The following is an 18647-nucleotide window of genomic DNA, read 5'->3' on the forward strand; positions in this document are numbered from 1 at the left end:
ACTGGGAATGAAAAAAAAACAACTGCTTCAAAATAACAAACGGTGTAACTAACTTTTTTAGAAATGATAAAACAGGAAATGACATCACTGAGAGGTCACCTGAAGACCCTTGTGACTGTGTGTCAAGGTCAATTAGATATTATTTAAAAATAGAAAATAAAATTTTGAGGCAGGTTAGCTCAGATTGTGGTGCAACTTCAACAAAAAGTAATGATGTTTATGAAATGAAAAATTCTGTTTACCATAAAAAACTAAAACTAAAAATATTTTAAAATATATTTTAAAAAAAATATATGGAAAATACTCATTAATATGTGTACAATCACACGCATTCAAGGTATAAGAAAAGCATGGTTTTTACTGGTCATTAAACTGTGGAAATTGTGTAGAAACAAACACTTTTGTTTTTTCATGGACACTCTTATTTTTGATTAACCCCAGAAACCAAAATTGCAAGATAATAAGACTCACTTTCATAGAATATGCAATTAATGAAGATTATTTTTCTTTCCCCATCAAAATTGGCATAATCAAACAAAATTTTGTGAGATTCATGCCTAATTTGACAATACGTTAAGAAACATAAGTATAATTAAGGGCATATTCTCTGAAAACATGTCCTTAAATATCTTACACAATATCGTTTTTATACTTTTTTTTTAAGTTGAAAAACCTGTTTTGCAGTGTAGTAAGGAAAAAAGCATGACCAGCCGGTCTTTTCAACAAAGAATTAGTCAAAATGAGGAGGAAACACTGTTCTTACCGTTCTCCAGCACGGTGATGCCCATAGAGGCCTGGCCCAGTCCAGTCTTCCTCTCCCACTTGCCCTCGTCAGGGTGATACACTTCCACTGAGGCCAGCGGCCTCTGCTGCGCGTCCATGCCTCCCATGACCATCAGCTGGTCTCCAACGGCCACGGCGGATGCCCCGGCCCGAGCGGTGGGGAGAGGGGGGAGCTCGCACCAGTGCTGGCTCTCCAGATCCAGCACCTCGGCAGAGTCCAGAGGGAGGCCGTTCTCACTGCAGCCCCCCAGCACATAGAGGCTCCCGGCCCAGAGCACAGGCGTGCAGTACACCCGCTGCGTGGCCATGGAGGGGAACACCTCCCAGTACAAAGACTTGACCGGGCTCAAAGCCATCTCGGGGATGGGCATGGCTCCAGGACGGCACACCAGCAACAGAGCATTATAAGGGGGAGGGCTGAGGAACGGAAAAATCAAGGCAAATGCATCAACAAACCATCAGGCTAGAGAGCAGGAGAGGCAGCAGGTGGAGGGAGTTGAGCGTTTCCTTCAGCGCTGGCTGTGAAGAACTAGCCCTCACTCCCTCTTGATGATTTATCAATTTTTGTTGCTGCTCTTAAAAGGTGCATCAGGCCTTGTTAAGTCTTTCCCGTTGTCTTCCACGAGCCGTGCAGTTGTAAAAAATATGGCAAGAATGTGTAACCCCGACACGATATAAACTAATTTATCCACATGGAATGCTGCTCTGTGGTCCTGCCAAATGTGTCGGTGCGACCCTCATGGCTGCCGCTGCAAGGAACAGGAAAAGAGAGACAGTAACAGAGCAAGTTCAAGATAAAAGTCAATATAATCCCGCTAATCAAAGAGAAAATTCCCAGCTTGCTGAAGGCCGATGTGTGGACAGAGGCAAGCTGTTGATGGGATTGTGGTGCTCTAACACTTATTCAAATAAACTGTGTAATTCAACGGCCAGAGCGCTGACATTTACCATTCACTATTTACTGCCAGGGGCTCAAGGGTGGACGTACATGCATGTGCATGGCCATGTGTGTGTGTGTGTGTGTGTGTGTGTGAAAATGCTTGGCCACAGAGCAGTAATCTGGCCCTCTCCAAAGGTCACTGTGTCTGCAGGGACCAACAGCCCTGGATAGTCACTGAACCAGGCGAATTTGAACCTGTGCATCATTAATTAAAGGCTTCATTATAGTGGGATGTGTGAATGGGATGTCAGTGGTGGAGAGAAAGACAAGCACTAGAAAGTTTACTAGGTGCATGTGTGAGAGAGAGCGGGATCTCTTGGGCTTCTTTTGGGTAATCAAATAGGTAAAGAGAACCAAAGATGTGAGAAAAGTAGATCAGATGTCTCCAGCGTTGTGCATCCCTCTACACAGCAGCATATCTCCAGATGTACAGATGTTTCCTCCTTGGTCTAAATCGGTTCTGCTGTGTAATTACGATGCTGTGGATGTTGAACCCCAGCCACATGCTACAACACACAGTGCGGGAGGGCTAACAGCTCCAGACTGACTATGAATTATTCAGAAAAACATCAGTTTCATTAGGAGTTAAAGTACTGCAGCTAGGCGCTCGGAGTAGATTTAGTCCATATCATATGACACCATCAGGGTCTTCTTTGGGTTTTTTGTAAGTTTTGTAAGTTAAATTAATCCTGTCGGTCAGCTTTTAGTACACTTTCCTTGGCTTTTCGTCCATGTAGAGAGAAAAGACAGATGCCAAAGTCTCATTTCCTACAGAACATGGGAAAATCCCAGTTGTTTAAGCTCTAGTTTCCCTGTTATAGACTTTAATCCACATAGAAGGAAGGGTCTTCTGGGATTTTTTTGGAGATGACGGGTATGTGCGGTCCTGCAGATCCGTGGGATAAACATCAGCCTAGGAAACACAGAGGAAGTAAAAATAAACAAAACTAAGTACTGGAAGAGAAAAAAGAGGGAAAAAGAGGCAGAGTGCCAAAAAGAAGAGAAACAGATGTTTTTGGAAGGACTCCAATCTGTAATTAGACAGAGACGTCATGTCTTGCATAAAGAGTCATGGCTAAAATTGCAGAAGCATATAAGGCTGTTTATAGATAACACTAAAAATCTCTCTATAAAAACAAAACATTTCGTAATAAAAATAGACACTATGGCATGCCTAAGCATCTTTTTCCTGCTCACTGAGTGAATTCACTTGTGCTGTTATGTTTAAAAAAAAAAAAAAAAACACTTTTGGACCCAGAGGTAACCTATGAAAATGATTTTCTATGAAGTGTGTGCTCACAGGGAGACATTTCTACATTCACTTCTCCACACTAACTCAAGGTGAGCTGTATTTAGACCCAGAGCCCTAAAGAGACACTAGTGTTAGAGAAACTTGTGTATTTGAAGGGTGCTATATTCTACCAAAGCTGGTAAAAGCTGTTTTTCTACATGTTTTTTTTTCAGTAACAACATCAGGTAGCAACCACGAGGGACCCTGAGACAGGTGCAGTCTTCATTTTGGCACATTTCTCAGTTTCAGACAGTTAGAGGCCCTTGAATCTGCCGCGCACACAGCAAGACCGCATGCAGACAGCTCTTAAAGTTTATAAAATCAAAAGACAGGAAACTTCTGTGTTACCGAAGGTTTAAAGCATCAAAATAATCACATTAAATGAAATCAAAGAGAGTCAGCAGAAATCAAACACAGAGATGCACAATTACGCTGCAAAAAAAAAAAAAAAAACATTTCTTATTGGGTATTTCTTTTTGTTTCCCAGATCTAAACATCCTTGAAACAAGTTGTCAGTGGAGATAGGAATAAACTAAATTCAGTGTTGATAAATCAAGTCTTAATATCATAAGAAAATTATGATTTATGTTAATAGTTTTGTTTTGAGGAGGTTTACATATTGTTACTGGAAAGCAATTAAAAAGAAATACTAATTAAGAGTACTAATTAAACACTAACTATTTGACAAATGGCATTATTGTGGGTGAGTACAAAAGATAAAAGCCTGCAAAGACAAAAGAGGGTCAGCAAGGGGAAAAAACAGCTTCATATCTCTTATGCCTGTCCTCCTTTACACTGCCAGGATAATGTGTGTGTCCTTGTTGAGCACCTATTTGTGAACGGTAAAAGGCAGAAACAAACAAACGAAAAAACAAAAAGATTCTTTCCCTAATTAAACCTGTGAACTCTGAAGGCTAAGACCTCCGGAGCATCATGCCATAACTGTATCCTCAATATGACAGAAACCACATTCTCAAAGGAAACCAAGTGGAGAACAGTGGCATCATGACAGACAGACAAACAGAAGACAGTGCTATTATGTGGTGGAGAACACGATTTTACAGTAATTCATTATGATGCTTAATTAATAGAATGAATTATAAATGCTAAGCAGAAAATATGGATCATTCTGATCCCTGATCAATACAGTACTGAGTGAAAAAGATGGACTTGGCCTTGGACTCAGCTGACAGTTTTCCAGAAACATGCTGTTGGATGAATCAAGTATTCTGTACAAAACAGTTCTTGGTTTCAGCAGAGCCTCCATGTCTGTCTTCACTGTCTGTGCTGGAAGAGACACAGAGGCATTATTCTCTCTTAAAGATAGGTTCAAGTCCATGCCTGAGCTCCAGATAACATTTAGAATCAGATCAGCCTTAATCCCAAACTTCACGATTGAGCCAGGCTCAAAGAGCGCATTGTCTTTATCTGTTCCCATCATCCCTTCACAGTCTGATTTTTCATGTCTGCTATTGCTTGTGTTCATTCCAAGCAAATGCACACAACAATACTGATCCTTTGTTTCCATTCTCCACCATCCTCTCCTGTCTCAGTCTCTCCCTTCATGCTAGCATTGACAGTCGTCGATCACAGGAGCCCCCACATTTCTCAGGCGTTTAGCCTTTGGCACAAAATGATTACTTCTGCATGATAGTTTTTCAGGGAAAGAGAGCTGAGCCGGTGGGGCACTGGAGTAAATGCAGCATGCAGGGTGTGTTCAAACAGCAGAGTTACACAAAACACTGAGACTCATGCTAAAAGCCATGAAAACATACTGACTGCATTTCTTCTATAATGTGAGGTCCAGTGGCAACATGTCAAACATATTTGATGCAAGTATACTCATAGCTAGGGCAAATATTTAAACTGGTTCCTTCCTAAGGTACAGTGCTGGATAGGGTGACCACCCGTCCCGCGTAGCGCGTGCGCGCACAGTGTTTGAAGCCCAATTCATGCGACCCGCAAATTGAGACTGTGTCACGCATAATCAATGCTTGCTCAAAAAAAAGCTGGTCGCTCTATATCCTCGACCCCCAGGCAGCCAAACGAACATTACTTGACAGTTCAGTACTACTGCGAGAGCGGGAGCGAGCGAGTTTGAATGAGAGATGAAGTTTACATCTTTATTATTTCTGTTTAAACGTTTTTCCTACATTGTTTATATAAAAATATGTTATGTAGGCAATAACTCAGTTTACTATTTGACTAATTTACTGAGGCGGCATCGTTGTTAACTTACAAAAATGATGATAATTTGCTGGATAATTTACATTTTTCCGTTAATAACAGGTAGTGTATTCTGATGTAAAATTAACAGTCGCCTGAGGATGATCAACAACCATCTTATCTGAGCTCAAAACGTTGCTTGAGCAAGTGTCAAGATACTTAAAGTAATAAATACATAATTATGAACGTTTATGTGTGTTTATTTTTGTTCTCAATACGTTATTTTAATATATATATATATATATATATATATATATATATATATATATATATATATATATATATATATATATATATATATATTAGTATTATTATTATTACCATATACCATTGATGAAACCACAAAGATCACGCGGGAGGTATGTATAACTGCAATATAAGTGATTTTGAGTATTATTGCTAGTATTATTTTCTAAAATTAGGTACATGTAGGGTGACCACCTGCTAATAAAGCCCAAGGAGGGACAATGTGGGACACCCCATGGGCAGACAGACTCACTGATAGTGGTTTACCCATTTCTAGCACATACCACCTTACATGGTATATTAATAATGCCCTATTCCCCTAAACATGTGTAATTGCTGATGTATGCTCATGACAGAATTGACAGATGCACTTCCACTTACGATTTACTTTAGCTATTTATTTATTTTTCATTACAATTTATTAACTTTAAATAAATTATAATATAAATGTATAGGATTAAAATCAATTGTAGTTGCTCAACACCACAGGAACAGTGTTTTTTTTTTTTTTTAACAAAAAAAGTCTAACATCACAACTCAAGGGAAGGGAATTCACTCATTCACTAATCCCTATATAGTGTATGGCAGTTGAGTTCACTATATCAGGAAGGAGTGAACAAATAAATAAGTGAACGGATTCGGACAGTGACGTATAGCCTACACTGCACGTGAGCTGTTCCAAAAACATTGCCATGTGTACTTTTATATTACATGTACTGGATAAGCATATCAATGTTTTCATTTTTGCTTTTCAGCTGTGAAAAAGTATCTAAAATGGAGGAAACAGAACTAGGTAAACAGAGTATAATGTAAAATAAGCAAAGACATTTAGATATAATGGCCTGGGGATGCAGACAAAGAAAGAATCGTTGTATGAGTGTGTGTTTGTGTGTGTGTGTGTGTGTGTGCGTGTGTGTGTGTGTGTGTGTTAACACCGCAGCAAATATATCCTAGGATTCCCTTGGTGAATCAACGAATCAAACGATTTACTGCCTCACCACTCAATGTCTCTGCTAGTCTACTACCAAAAGCAGAAGACAGGATCCAGTATAAACACACTTGTTTTTCCATCATTTTGGATTGACCTGTTTTTGTACAGAGCTAATGATAGTTTCTGTTGTTAAGTCTGATATATCAGCCAATATTTGGCATTTTTTTCTCATCACCATTGGATGATTAATATAAGAATCCAACACCTGAGCTTGAAAACATGGGAGTTTGCAATCTCTGTCTCTGTTAGTTCAGTGTACACAGTTTTGTGTAATAATTGAAAGGCAAGTGCCATAATACTTTATTAATTCAGCAAACACACATTTTTTAACAAGTCTCTTAATATCTACTAGACATTTAATGCAACAAACTTTGCAAACTGGCGAATCCAGCTGTTAGATCTTCTAGTGCACATAACCTGGAGAAAACGTGTGCACTCAGGAGTATATACCATAATTCAAGTTATGTGAATTGGGATATAAGGGCTACTGAATTTGATCTAGTTTTGGTTTCAAATCAAAGTTTGTATTATTGGGATTAACCTCAGAGTCAGGTCAGTTTATGGTTTACAACTCTTTTTAAACATGGATTCCATATGGAAATGGAAAAAACACTCCAAATGCTTGGCCCTATTACTGAGGGCCTAATTTAAGCAAAACCTGACTCTGGTCTTCAAACACATTTCGTATTGTGGAACAGTTAGCGTTTTATTTATGTGACAATCTCACATTGAAGGGCACAAATTCCAAGACAACTTCTCTCTACAGCCTGTAAAACCTATCATTATCTCTTAACTCCATTATGCACATCACTACAATAGTAAGTGATGATTATACAGGAAATTTATGCAACGAGAACACACTGTCTCACAAGACCGAAGAGGTTATTCTAATGCCTACCCTGAGGGGCCCTGCACACATTCATCTTACTGTCCATGCACCACAAAGAGAGAAGAAAAAGATCTCTCTTCTACTTTATCTGATCCCTGACCCCACAATCTGTTTCTTAAGAGATAAAAGAAACAAGGCGGAAAAAGAATAACCCATCATAAAGTGAATCACAGACTTTATAAAGATGCTTTGTTTGAATAGAGTTTTGTGTGTGTTTATGTAGTGTTTTGAAGGGATAGTTAATCCAAAAATGAATATTATGTAATCATTTACTCACCCTCATGCTGTTCCAAACCTGTCTGACTCTCATTATTCTGCATAACAATAAAGAAGATGTGTTTGTCCACACAATGAATGTCAGTGGTGTCCAAAACAGCATTAGCCATCATTGACTTTCATTGCATAGGGAAAAAAGGACATTTTTCAAATAAGCTTTTGGAAGGTTTGAAACAACATGACAGTAATTAATGATGAGAGAATTGTCACTGCAAATCGCTGTCAGTGTGAACGGCCCTTCTCTGTGTCCTTGAGTACGCTGTGTTCCTACAGGTTGCATCAGGAAGACAGACCCTGTGTGCTCTCTACCATATTTTAACCTCATCACCTCACTAGCATCCGAAGTGAAGCAGATTTTAAGGGGTTGAGTCTATATTGAAATGCAAACACACCCAGAAGGATTGAATAAATACAGAGCATAAATGAAATGTCACAGGTCTGTGCAGCCATCTCTGTTAAACTTCTAAAAACTTGCAGAAAAGCACTTTCCAGTCTCTCAATGTCCAGGATTGCATGAAATGGCCCATTTCACTTCCTCTGCTTACTTTTCTGGCTTTTCCACAGAGAGCTCAAGGTGACGTGTCTTTTTAAACACTGCCCTTTTGAAATACTCTGGATTGTCTATAGCTGGACATTGAGCTGGAGTAGCTTTAATTAAAAGAACTCTCAAGAGGCTGTAACACATAAAAAAAAAACTCTTCACAGGTTTAGATGAACATCATAAATACCAGGGTTGTGTGTCATTCAGAACTGAATTGAAATGAAAAAGCCTTTAAAATTCATTTGGGAATTGAGGTAGCAAACAAGATGCAGCCTTTATTTAAATAAAAATCAAAATAATTAAAAAATAGAATAGAAATAAAATAATTCCTACCGTTCAAAAGTATGGAGTAAGAGTTTTTATATATATATATATATATATATATATATATATATATATATATATATATATATATATATATATATATACATTTTTATTCAGCAAGGATTCAGCTAGCATTAAATTGATCTAAAGTGATCGTACATATATTTCTAATATTACAAAAGATTTCTGTTTCAAACAAATGGTCTTCTTTATAACTTCTATTCAACAAAGAATCATGTTTCCACAAAAATATTAAGCATAAACACACTAATACTCATAAGAAACATTTATTAAACAGTAAATAATCATAAAGGAATGATTTCTGAAGGATCATGTGACACAGAAGACTGGAGTGAAGATGCTGAAGATTTAGCTTTATCAAAGAAAACTGTACTTTTAAACTAAAAGAATATTTCCCAATATTACAGTTTATATTGTATTTTTCATCAGATAAATGCAGCCTTGGCGAAAATAAGAAACTCAAAAACATTTTATAAACCTAAAAAAAAAAAAAAAAACTAGTGATAGAACCAAAGTGAAGTGTGTGCAATTTAGCTCTTTAAAAAATTCCCAAAGTTAAAAGAAAAAAACATTTTTAATGAGAGGGCAAGGATTATCATAGTACTCATCTGTAGTAAAGTGAAGTGATCAGACCCCTTGAGACACAGAACTGAAGACAGATTCCTTTACAACAGCTCTCATAATATCTCCTCACTCCGCCCTAGAATTACTCACTCACACACACATCATCATTGCACCATGTTCTTTGTGAATCTGAGGGACTTATATTACTATTTATAAGCAAAAACCTGTCGCATGGGTTCAGAAAACTCAATATGCTGGGAAGATATGGAATTTGCATGCTGACTGATTCATGAACAGGCATAACCATACAAAGAAATAAACATTAGTCATGTTACACTTTTTAAAGTTTTCAGTAAAATTAACTGCATTCAAAATATACTAAGAAAATACAAAGATATTCTTCATACTTGTATAAAGACTGCATAGTATGCAGAGGTAAGAAACGGTAATAATATGGTACTTTGAAATGGTATTAACTATTATTGCTAGTGTTTTGACACTCTTTTACTAAGAATATGTTTTACCTGCAGTACAGATTGTTGTGTCAGTTGTTTGTAGTTGTAAATATCCATTTCGACCAGCATTCTTGTTGCCCTCTGTGTTCTAAGAACCACGTTACTGTTTCATGAAGTGAAAATCTCTCCAAACGACTCGAGTGAGCCGTTCAAATGAATCAACCTGAATCATTCACTTAAATTCACAGAACTGAACTCAAAAATGTGAATCACTCTGGAAAAAATGCAATCAGAAAAAAATAAGTGATACACGACATACTTGATAATGTATTGTGAGAGAAATTATGAGCTTTTGTGCCCTTTAAATGGAGTCAGAAAAATAGAAATTACTAGTCTCAAGTACACAATTTAAAGGAATTCACATGACATACACAAGTTTAGCGGAAAACAAGTCAGCATTGTGCAAACACATAGATTAAACTGGTAAATCAACTCTAAAATATATAGTTGCCAACAATAAAATGTTTGTCTCAAACACACTATTAGGTTATAAACTGATATATTTCAAGCATAAGAATGCTATTTTAGAGTATATGAATACTGTGGCCCTTTCTTCTCTCTGCATTCATATGAAAGTCACTGTTGCCAGCTAACCAACCTTTCACCAAACAGTCTGTGTATGCATAGGTGTGTTGGTGTACGAGTGGGTGGTGTGAAATTCAAAGCATATTAATGTGAGCATGTTCTCTGGATAGCTATTAACAAGTCTATAATTAATGTTGTAAACTCAGTAGGGTGTAGGGACTGTGAAGGCGACCCAGGGACTGCTGGCTAAGAGAGTGTACAGAGAGGCCATCCATCTCCTGTGAATGTAACATTTCTCTGTGGTGAAAGAGCACTTCACAGGAAGTTGGGCCCTTTCTTAACCATCAAATTGGAAGAGAATTACTACAAGCCATTATTAGCCATCTTCACATCTTCCCTCGGAGGAGATTTGAGACTAACCTTCATGAGCAAATATAAGGAAAGGCCAAGGTGAATATAATTAGAAATCCATGCACAATCATCGTCTCTTTTTACGTTTGCACTTTGATTAAAACAAATATGGGGCTTTTGACTTGGATTGCAATCTGTGTAACAATAAAAATGTGAACTGAGGGTGCTTTCAAGTTTTCCCTCATTCTTTTCTTAAAACGATTGTTGCACAGGCTGCAGTTTCTAGATATGACTCTCTGCTTCTGTGAATCAGCCCTTGAGCATGTCTCTTCATGGTTCCTGGGTTAAAGGGCTTACCAGTTCTCCGTTTCTGGGGACTTTGTGTTATTTAGCAGAATTGGTGTCAGGTCGCATTGAATAGGGGGCGAAGAGGCAAGTCCCTTAAATCCAGAAACTACAGAGAGCCATAAAAGGCGGTGTTTATTGGGAGCACACACAACTCATTACACTGCTCATTAATTACCAGAAGACAAAGCAGCAGCTTGCATATCAGCCTGTGGTGTAAATGGGAAAAAGTGCACGTTAATTTTTCTAATGATTATGCAAATGATCACCAAGCAGACGAAGGTTATCACGTCTGCACGCAAGGCAGTAATTAACACCTCCGGGGATAAGCACAAGACGAAATCATTAAGCAGAAGGGTATAGTGTGATGCAGCAATGCATTTAAAGCATCACCTTAACAATCAAACTCTAAGAGGTCAAACTTTAAAGTTTGACATTGGAACTCACTAGTGTATTGAAAAAACTATAGCATCTTAACATTTCACTGTTTGGGTTATTTCATTCTGATTTCTCACTTTTAGTGGTTGGAACAATTCAAAGTTCCTCTGATTAGTGGCAGGTTCTGGCTGATGTGACAAACTTGCTTAAAGCATTAGTTTACTGTAGAGGCAAGTCTATGCAAACATCTCTAAGTCAAGCTTTCACTTATTCTAACTCATCCATGGTCTGCTCATCATTCCAGCATATATATTACATACCATATATGTGTGCGTGTGTGTGTGTGTGTGTGTGTGTACCTACTTACTAATATTTCGGGGACTCGTTTGTACTCAAAAGTGAGCAAAAGCAGACAAAATTGGCTAAATTTTAAATAGTGTATAAATATATGTATATAAATACAACAGAAGTCTATGTAATGTCCACATTTAGATAGTTAAGTAAACGTGTGTGTGTGTGTGACAAAATGAAAAAGTATTTACATACAGTTTGTTATTCCAAAGACAAAATTGGTTTGTTCTTGTTAATATTAATCAAAATGTAGGCTGTGCTTTGCATTAACCAATAGCCAAATAGCTATTTAGCAACCATTTTTTGCATCCATTCAGGTATGAAATACCCACCATCCAGGCAAATTTAAAAGGATGAAATAAAGTCCCACCCAATAAAACCGTCACTAAATCTAACACTTTAGACATGACTGCTAATATTGTTGGCTCCTGTTGTATTTTTTCCCTCACTGATGATTTACATTCAGGGATAGTTCACCCAACAATTTCATTACAGTCAATGTCTACAGTAGCTCACCCTCATGTCGTTCCAAACCTGCATGACTTTCTTTCTGCTGTTTAAAACAAAAGAAGATATTCTGGAGAATTGTACGGACTAAAACACTGAGACATTTCTTGGAGAACTTGGTTCAGATGAAGGCAGTGGAATTTACATCTGAAGACTACAAAAACTGATCATAAAAAGATGAAGGGCACAACCACGGGCTTCATTGCTGTGAGCTTGTCAAATGGTTTAGCTGAAACAATCCCAAATTTACAATGCAGTCTGAGATGAAAGAGAACAGCCATTCAACAGGTGATCAAATTAAGCGAAATTATCGTTGTACAGTGTACTAAAAGCACATGTTATTAGAATTGTTTAATCAAGCGAATAATAAAGTTAGTTGCCTCTCACTAAACAACCATTCTCCATAATAGAAACGACAATTCTCTTAACAAACCCTTGAGAGAATGTTCAGCATCATAACAGCTGGGGGTTGTGCAGTGCTGATCTAATGCGGAACAGCATCTCCAAACAGCCGTGAAAACACACCGAAGACAGACTGCAAGGAGCTGAATTATAATATAATAATACATTCTACATCACCGAAAACAACTCGAGATTAAATCAAGATACCAACGCCTCCAAGATCAGCTTTCCCAAACCACGACTGTTTGATACGCTTTTCAAACGAAGCCAAAATATTATATATAAATTGTAAAATAAATTAATTTAATATCGTTCAAACGTGTTTTCTTAATAACAAAATGCATATTATGATCTCATATCAGAAACATGCACAAATTGCAGTCAGCACATAGGCTAACCATGCGTCTCGAGCATATGCAAAATAACACGACAAACTTTCAATAATAACCGTCTCGTGCGTATCATTACCTTTCTGTTTTGTTTAGCTCGAGCGAATCCAGTCAGTCAGTGAATTAGAGCGAGCTTCTTCAAACTTCAGTCGGATGAGAATCTCGACGCGGAGACGGTTGCGTTCTGCCAGCGGTTAGTTCGCGTTTCGGGCAGATGCTTCTCGCACGAGTATCTCCATTGGCTCAGCATCACTTACTTCGCCCTCCCCTGAATGCTTACACTCGCTGTCTGGATGCTGGATACTCTCCGTAGGCTACCTCCTAGTAACTTTGACCGAAAACTACAGTGAACGCTTGGGATCACAACAAACAAGTTGGCGTTATGACGTAGCTTCAAAGTAGCCTATTTTCAGGCTTGGTTTTGCTAAATAAATTAGCCTTTTTAATAATCTTGTACTATTATATGCAATGACAGAAAACGACTTGTTAACTAAAATATCTTCATTAATATTTGATTTCTTGATTCAGTGGAACTTAAAAAAAGTTTTTGAGTCAATCTTTCTGTTCTCATGAAGCATAACAAGAAACACGTGTTGCCTCTAGAATGCGTGATCTAGACATTTTCGAAGATAATTCTTCGAAATGAATGATTGGTAACCTTGTTGGGATCCTCCCTCGAACCCTCCTTGGCCTTGCATGCTCCAAGTATTATAACAAATGACACTGGTTATGGGGTGCTGTGAGTGACAGCCTCACTAATGATTCAAGTGCATCGACTACTGCCCCCTTCCTACTCCACTGGATATTTCTAAGGATAAATTGGGTTGATTTTTGAAATTTCATAGGTTATTTTTTTCAGTATGACCAAGCAAAAATAATATAAATAAACAAAACAGGTTCTATTCATGGTCTCTCTCTCTCTCTCTCTCTCTCTCTCTCAATATATATATATATGTGTGTGTGTGTGTATTTTTCTGCCTTCACTATGTAAATTTCCTAGTAGAGGGTAGATAACAGTATATATGCAGACACATTTTATATGCAGACATATTTCTAAAAAATAATCATCCGTGTATGGAACCACAAGTGAAGTTTGACTTAAAGAGCAAAGCAGAAGAATCAGTCATGGGTCTGTATCCTTGGAAATGGGGCGATAATGTAAACCTTCACATTATTTTGGAGTCATTAGGCAAAAACACTCCTAACTGTGCTATAGCCTAAAAGCAAGTTGTACTACGCTTTAAATGTGGGCTAATTATGCAACAGCATCTCATTTATAGCCTGTGATGAGAAATCTCTGACTGCCACAAATACAATTAATGAGCAAAACACACATTGGGGTAATGAGTTAAAATTAAAGTTTGTATTTGTGAAACAGACAAATAAACAGGCTGACAAAATTTGATCCATTCACTTTTAAGAAAAGGACTGCTAAAGTCAATTGTAATTCAATTCTTGTGTTAAAGACATTTCAAAAGAAGAGAGTGAATAGTCTCTTTTGCCCTGCTAATTGTTTGCACAAGCAATGACAGATCTTATTGTTACAATATATTGAACATGATAAATAAACCTCCAGTCACTCTGAAGAACAGCTGAGTCTTGCACACTAACAATATCCACATGAACACACCACACACACACACACACTCAGCCTATTCAGTGTAACTAATTATGACTCTCCTCAATGCATCCTTGGTCAACTCGATCAATTGATCTCCTTCGTATCCAATCGATCCCCTCTGCAGTCTCTGTAAGAGTTCACTGCTGAAGAAGGTCAGCAGGAGGAAATTCATGCTTGAATCAAACTCCTTAACAACTGCACTGACAAGCCAACACAAACATCTTTAAGACCAAAAAATAGAGTCTAAAAAGCTAACATTTCATAACGTGTTTGAAATACAAAAACCAATCCAATTAAGGTATAGTAAAACATGGTTAAAAACTGCTAATTCAAATAAAAAACAATGTGTTCATCAGTAGTTAATGCAAAGGTGAAATGTTGAGTAAGCACATCTTAAAATTGAAATGCTTTTTGTAAATCCAGGGATCAAATACTGGGTTGCTTCTCAATTGTCTATGTAATTACAGCCACCTGACAAGTGACTGTCTTTGTGTGAACTGGAAGACTTTCTGAATGTAGTATGCGGTATATATTAGAAAAAAAAAAGAATTGGGGTGAATCAATAAAATATGATTTTTTTTTTTTTTTTGCTATGGTGTGAATAATATGCAATCATGTAATCAATAAAAAAGTAATTTACTGCTATTGTGTGAATTATGTAATCAATAAAAAACTGTAATCTGAGATGCCACCTTAGAAATAGCTACTGGAGTATACAAGGTGCATCCCAATAAATTAGAATGTTGTGGAAAAGTAAATTTATTTCAATAAGTCAAATCAAATTGTGAAACTTGTGTATTAAATAAATTCAATGCACACAGACTGAAGTAGTTTAAAGAGATACTTAACCCTAAAATGAAAATTTTTGTCATTAATCACTTACCCCCATGTCGTTCCAAACCTGTAAAAGCGCTGCTCGTCTTCAGAACACAACTTAAGATATTTTGGATGAAAACCTGGAGGCTTGAGACTGTCCCATAGACTGCCAAGTAAATAACAGTGTCAAGGTCCATAAAAGTTATGAAAAGTCGTCGTCAGAATACTCCATCTGCCATCAGATGTGCAATCTGGGTTATATGAAGCAAACACTTTTTGTAAGCGAAGAAAACAAAACACAAGGATGTTCTGTTTTATTTAAAATAAAATATGAATACACGTAGAAACAGCGCATTCTTGTGGCGCGGATGACAAAGAAGAATATGTAGCATGGTGATATGGACTGACACAGAAGAGGCCGTTGACAAAGAAATTGACAGTGTTATTTACCTGGCAGTCTATGGGACAGTCTCGAGCCTCAATGTTTTCATCCAAAATATCTTAAATTGTGTTCAGAAGTTCAGAAAAGAATGGAGCTTTTGCGGGTTTGGAACGACATGGGGGTAAGTGATAATGACAACATTTTCATTTTGGTGTGGAGTAACCCTCAAAGTCTTTTGGTTCTTTTAATTGTGATGATTTTGGCTCACATTTAACAAAAAAACCCACCAATTCACAATCTCAACAAATTAGAATATGGTGACATGCCAATCAGCTAACCAACTAAAAACACCTGCAAATGTTTCCTGAGCCTTCAAAATGGTCTCTCAGTTTAGTTCACTAGGCTACACAATCATGGGGAAGACTGCTGATCTGGCAGTTGTCCATAAGACAATCATTGACACCCTTCACAAGGAGGGTAAGCCACAAAAATTCATTGCCAAACAAGCTGGCTGTTCAAAGAGTGCTGTATCCAAGCATGTTAACAGAAAGTTGAGTGGAAGGAAAAAGTGTGTAAGAGAAAGATGCACAACCAACCGAGAGAACCGCAGCCTTATGAAGATTGTCAAGCAAAATCGGTTTAAGAGTTTGAGTGAACTTCACAAGGAATGGACTGAGGCTGGGATCAAGGTATCAAGAGCCACCACACACAGACATGCCAAGAAATTTGCTGAAACACAGACAATGTCAGAGGTGTCTTACCTGGGCTAAGGAGAATTAGAACTGTACTGTTGCCCAGTGGTCCAAAGTCCTCTTTTCAGATGAGAGCAAGTTTTGTATTTCATTTGGAAAGCAAGGTCCTAGAGTCTGGAGGAAGGGTGGAGAAGTTCATAGCCCATGTTGCTTGAAGTCCAGGGTTAAGCTTCCACAGTCTGTGATGATTTGGGGTGCAATGTCATCTGCTGGTGTTGGTCCATTGCGTTTTTTGAAAACCAAAGTCACTGCACCCATTTACCAAGAAATTTTGGAGCACTTGAAGCTTCCTTCTGCTGACCAGCTCTTTGAAGATGCTGATTTCATTTTCCTGCAGGATTTGGCACCTGCCCACACTGCCAAAAGCACCAAAAGTTGGTTAAATGACCATGGTGCTGGTGTGCTTGACTGGCCAGCAAACTCACCAGACCTGAATCTATGGGCTATTATCAAGAGGAAAATGAGAAAAACCTGGGCTTCCATACCACCTCTGCAGTGCCACAAACTGTTCTCCTCCATGCCCACCCGAATTGAGGTAGTAATTAAAGCAAAAGGAGCCCCCACCAAGTATCTTCATATATCCAAAGACTTAAACTACTGCCTTGAATTTAAAACACGAGTTTCACAATTTAAGTTGAATTACTGAAATAAATGATCTTTTCCACAACATTCTAATTTATTGAGATGCACCGGTATACTCTAGTAGATATTTCTTAGAATACAATATGTTCATTCCAATGTGTTTTTGTTTTAAAAAAAATAATAATATAAAATGTACAAAAACATTACAATTAAATTGGATTTTGAGTAATGTGTATAAAAAACAATATACATACCAGAAAAGCAAAGGATTTCTGTAAATTGACTTTTTACTCAAAGCTAGTTTACTAGTCAGTATCCCATTCAACACAAACACACTGGGCTGATATTCAGTATCACATAAGTTATCACATATGCAAGTGCTTCCATCTACTGGTTATTTATATGAATAACCTATTTGATTGCAACATCTATGCAACTCTAATATATGAAATAATATAAATATACAATTATGAACATTTATTTAATGTTGTTGAAACAATATAGTATTGAAAAATACCACAGTAAAACACTGTTTTAAAAAAAGACGCCAAAACATAAAAAAAAAAAACTTCAGCTTATGTCCTGCTAAAGCGCGCGTTTAAAGAAATGTTATTTTTTTTTTAAAACAAAAAAACGCTTCCGCTTATGTGATGGAGATCAAAATCAAAGATAAAAAACTGGCAAACGTTTTTCCACAAAGAAATGCTTGGACTCGAAAGGTCGGTGAAGCATCAATTTGAGTATAAATCACAGTGTATTAAATGATTTGTCGTCACAGAAAAGGTAAAGCTGCAACAGAGTCTCACTTTTTTTCAGAACTTCTCACTTTCAGTGAATGACACACATTCAACATTTCATGAGCCCACATCCTGAGGGAGTGGAGTAGATCTACTGTGCTAAGCTGTTTCCAGTCATTTACTGGAATACTGTAAGACATATCAGTGGGTTGGTCTTGTGTGTGGGAGTACTCTGTGTTTTTGTCAGTGTGACTGCTGCCAGCTATCTCTGCCATGTGTCAGTGTTTCTGAAGAGATGCCACCCTAACAGAATGACACTCTATAAAAACAAACATCTTAATTCCATTTCACACTTTTAGATTTGTCACATGCTGTGACTGATTATCTTGCCTTCACTCCAAGATCCATTATATTCTAAAACATTATGCTTGCATGGGCCTCATTTTGTACCCATCTAGTTCTACTGAAAAGCTTGGACAAATTGACTGGAGATGGATGTCATTAGGTAATCATTTATAAAATAGGGCAATCAGAAGGTTTGCCTCCAGCTAAGTGATCCATAAGACAGATAGATAGATAGATAGATAGATGTTCAGCTGATAAAATTATACTGGAACTTGTGTGTAATGATACATATTTCAAATCATTTAGATGAAATATCAATGGGTCTGCTACTGTTCAGATGTACTAGTGTGGGTGATACACTGTGACAAAGGCACCTGGAAAAGCACAAACAAACCAAAACCAATTCAGTGTGACAGCAATCAGCTCCTTCAGGACCACCATGACCATGACAATCAACAGCTGCAAAACATCCCCTATAGTGCCATTTATAGGATAACGCGGAATCCAGTCATAAAAACGGAATTCGCGGAATGTCACGGAATTTGTCAAATTTTGAA

At 37.5% G+C, this 18647-nt stretch overlaps 1 protein-coding gene across 1 annotated transcript in view; it reads right to left on the bottom strand.

Moving 5' to 3' along the window:
- Positions 1-13218, bottom strand: part of LOC113094738 (kelch domain-containing protein 8B-like) — an 88538-nt gene extending 75320 nt beyond the window's left edge. The window contains exons 1-2 of the mRNA XM_026260380.1: positions 12935-13218; positions 764-2636 (exon numbers count right to left, since the gene is read on the bottom strand). Coding sequence (XP_026116165.1) covers positions 764-1154 — 391 coding nt within the window. The 5' untranslated portion in view covers positions 1155-2636; positions 12935-13218. The remainder of the gene's footprint in view (positions 1-763; positions 2637-12934) is intronic.
- Positions 13219-18647: the final 5429 nt, after the last annotated feature.

This window comes from Carassius auratus, unplaced genomic scaffold (genome assembly GCF_003368295.1).
Source record: "Carassius auratus strain Wakin unplaced genomic scaffold, ASM336829v1 scaf_tig00215416, whole genome shotgun sequence".
Classification (NCBI taxonomy): Eukaryota; Metazoa; Chordata; class Actinopteri; order Cypriniformes; family Cyprinidae; genus Carassius; species Carassius auratus.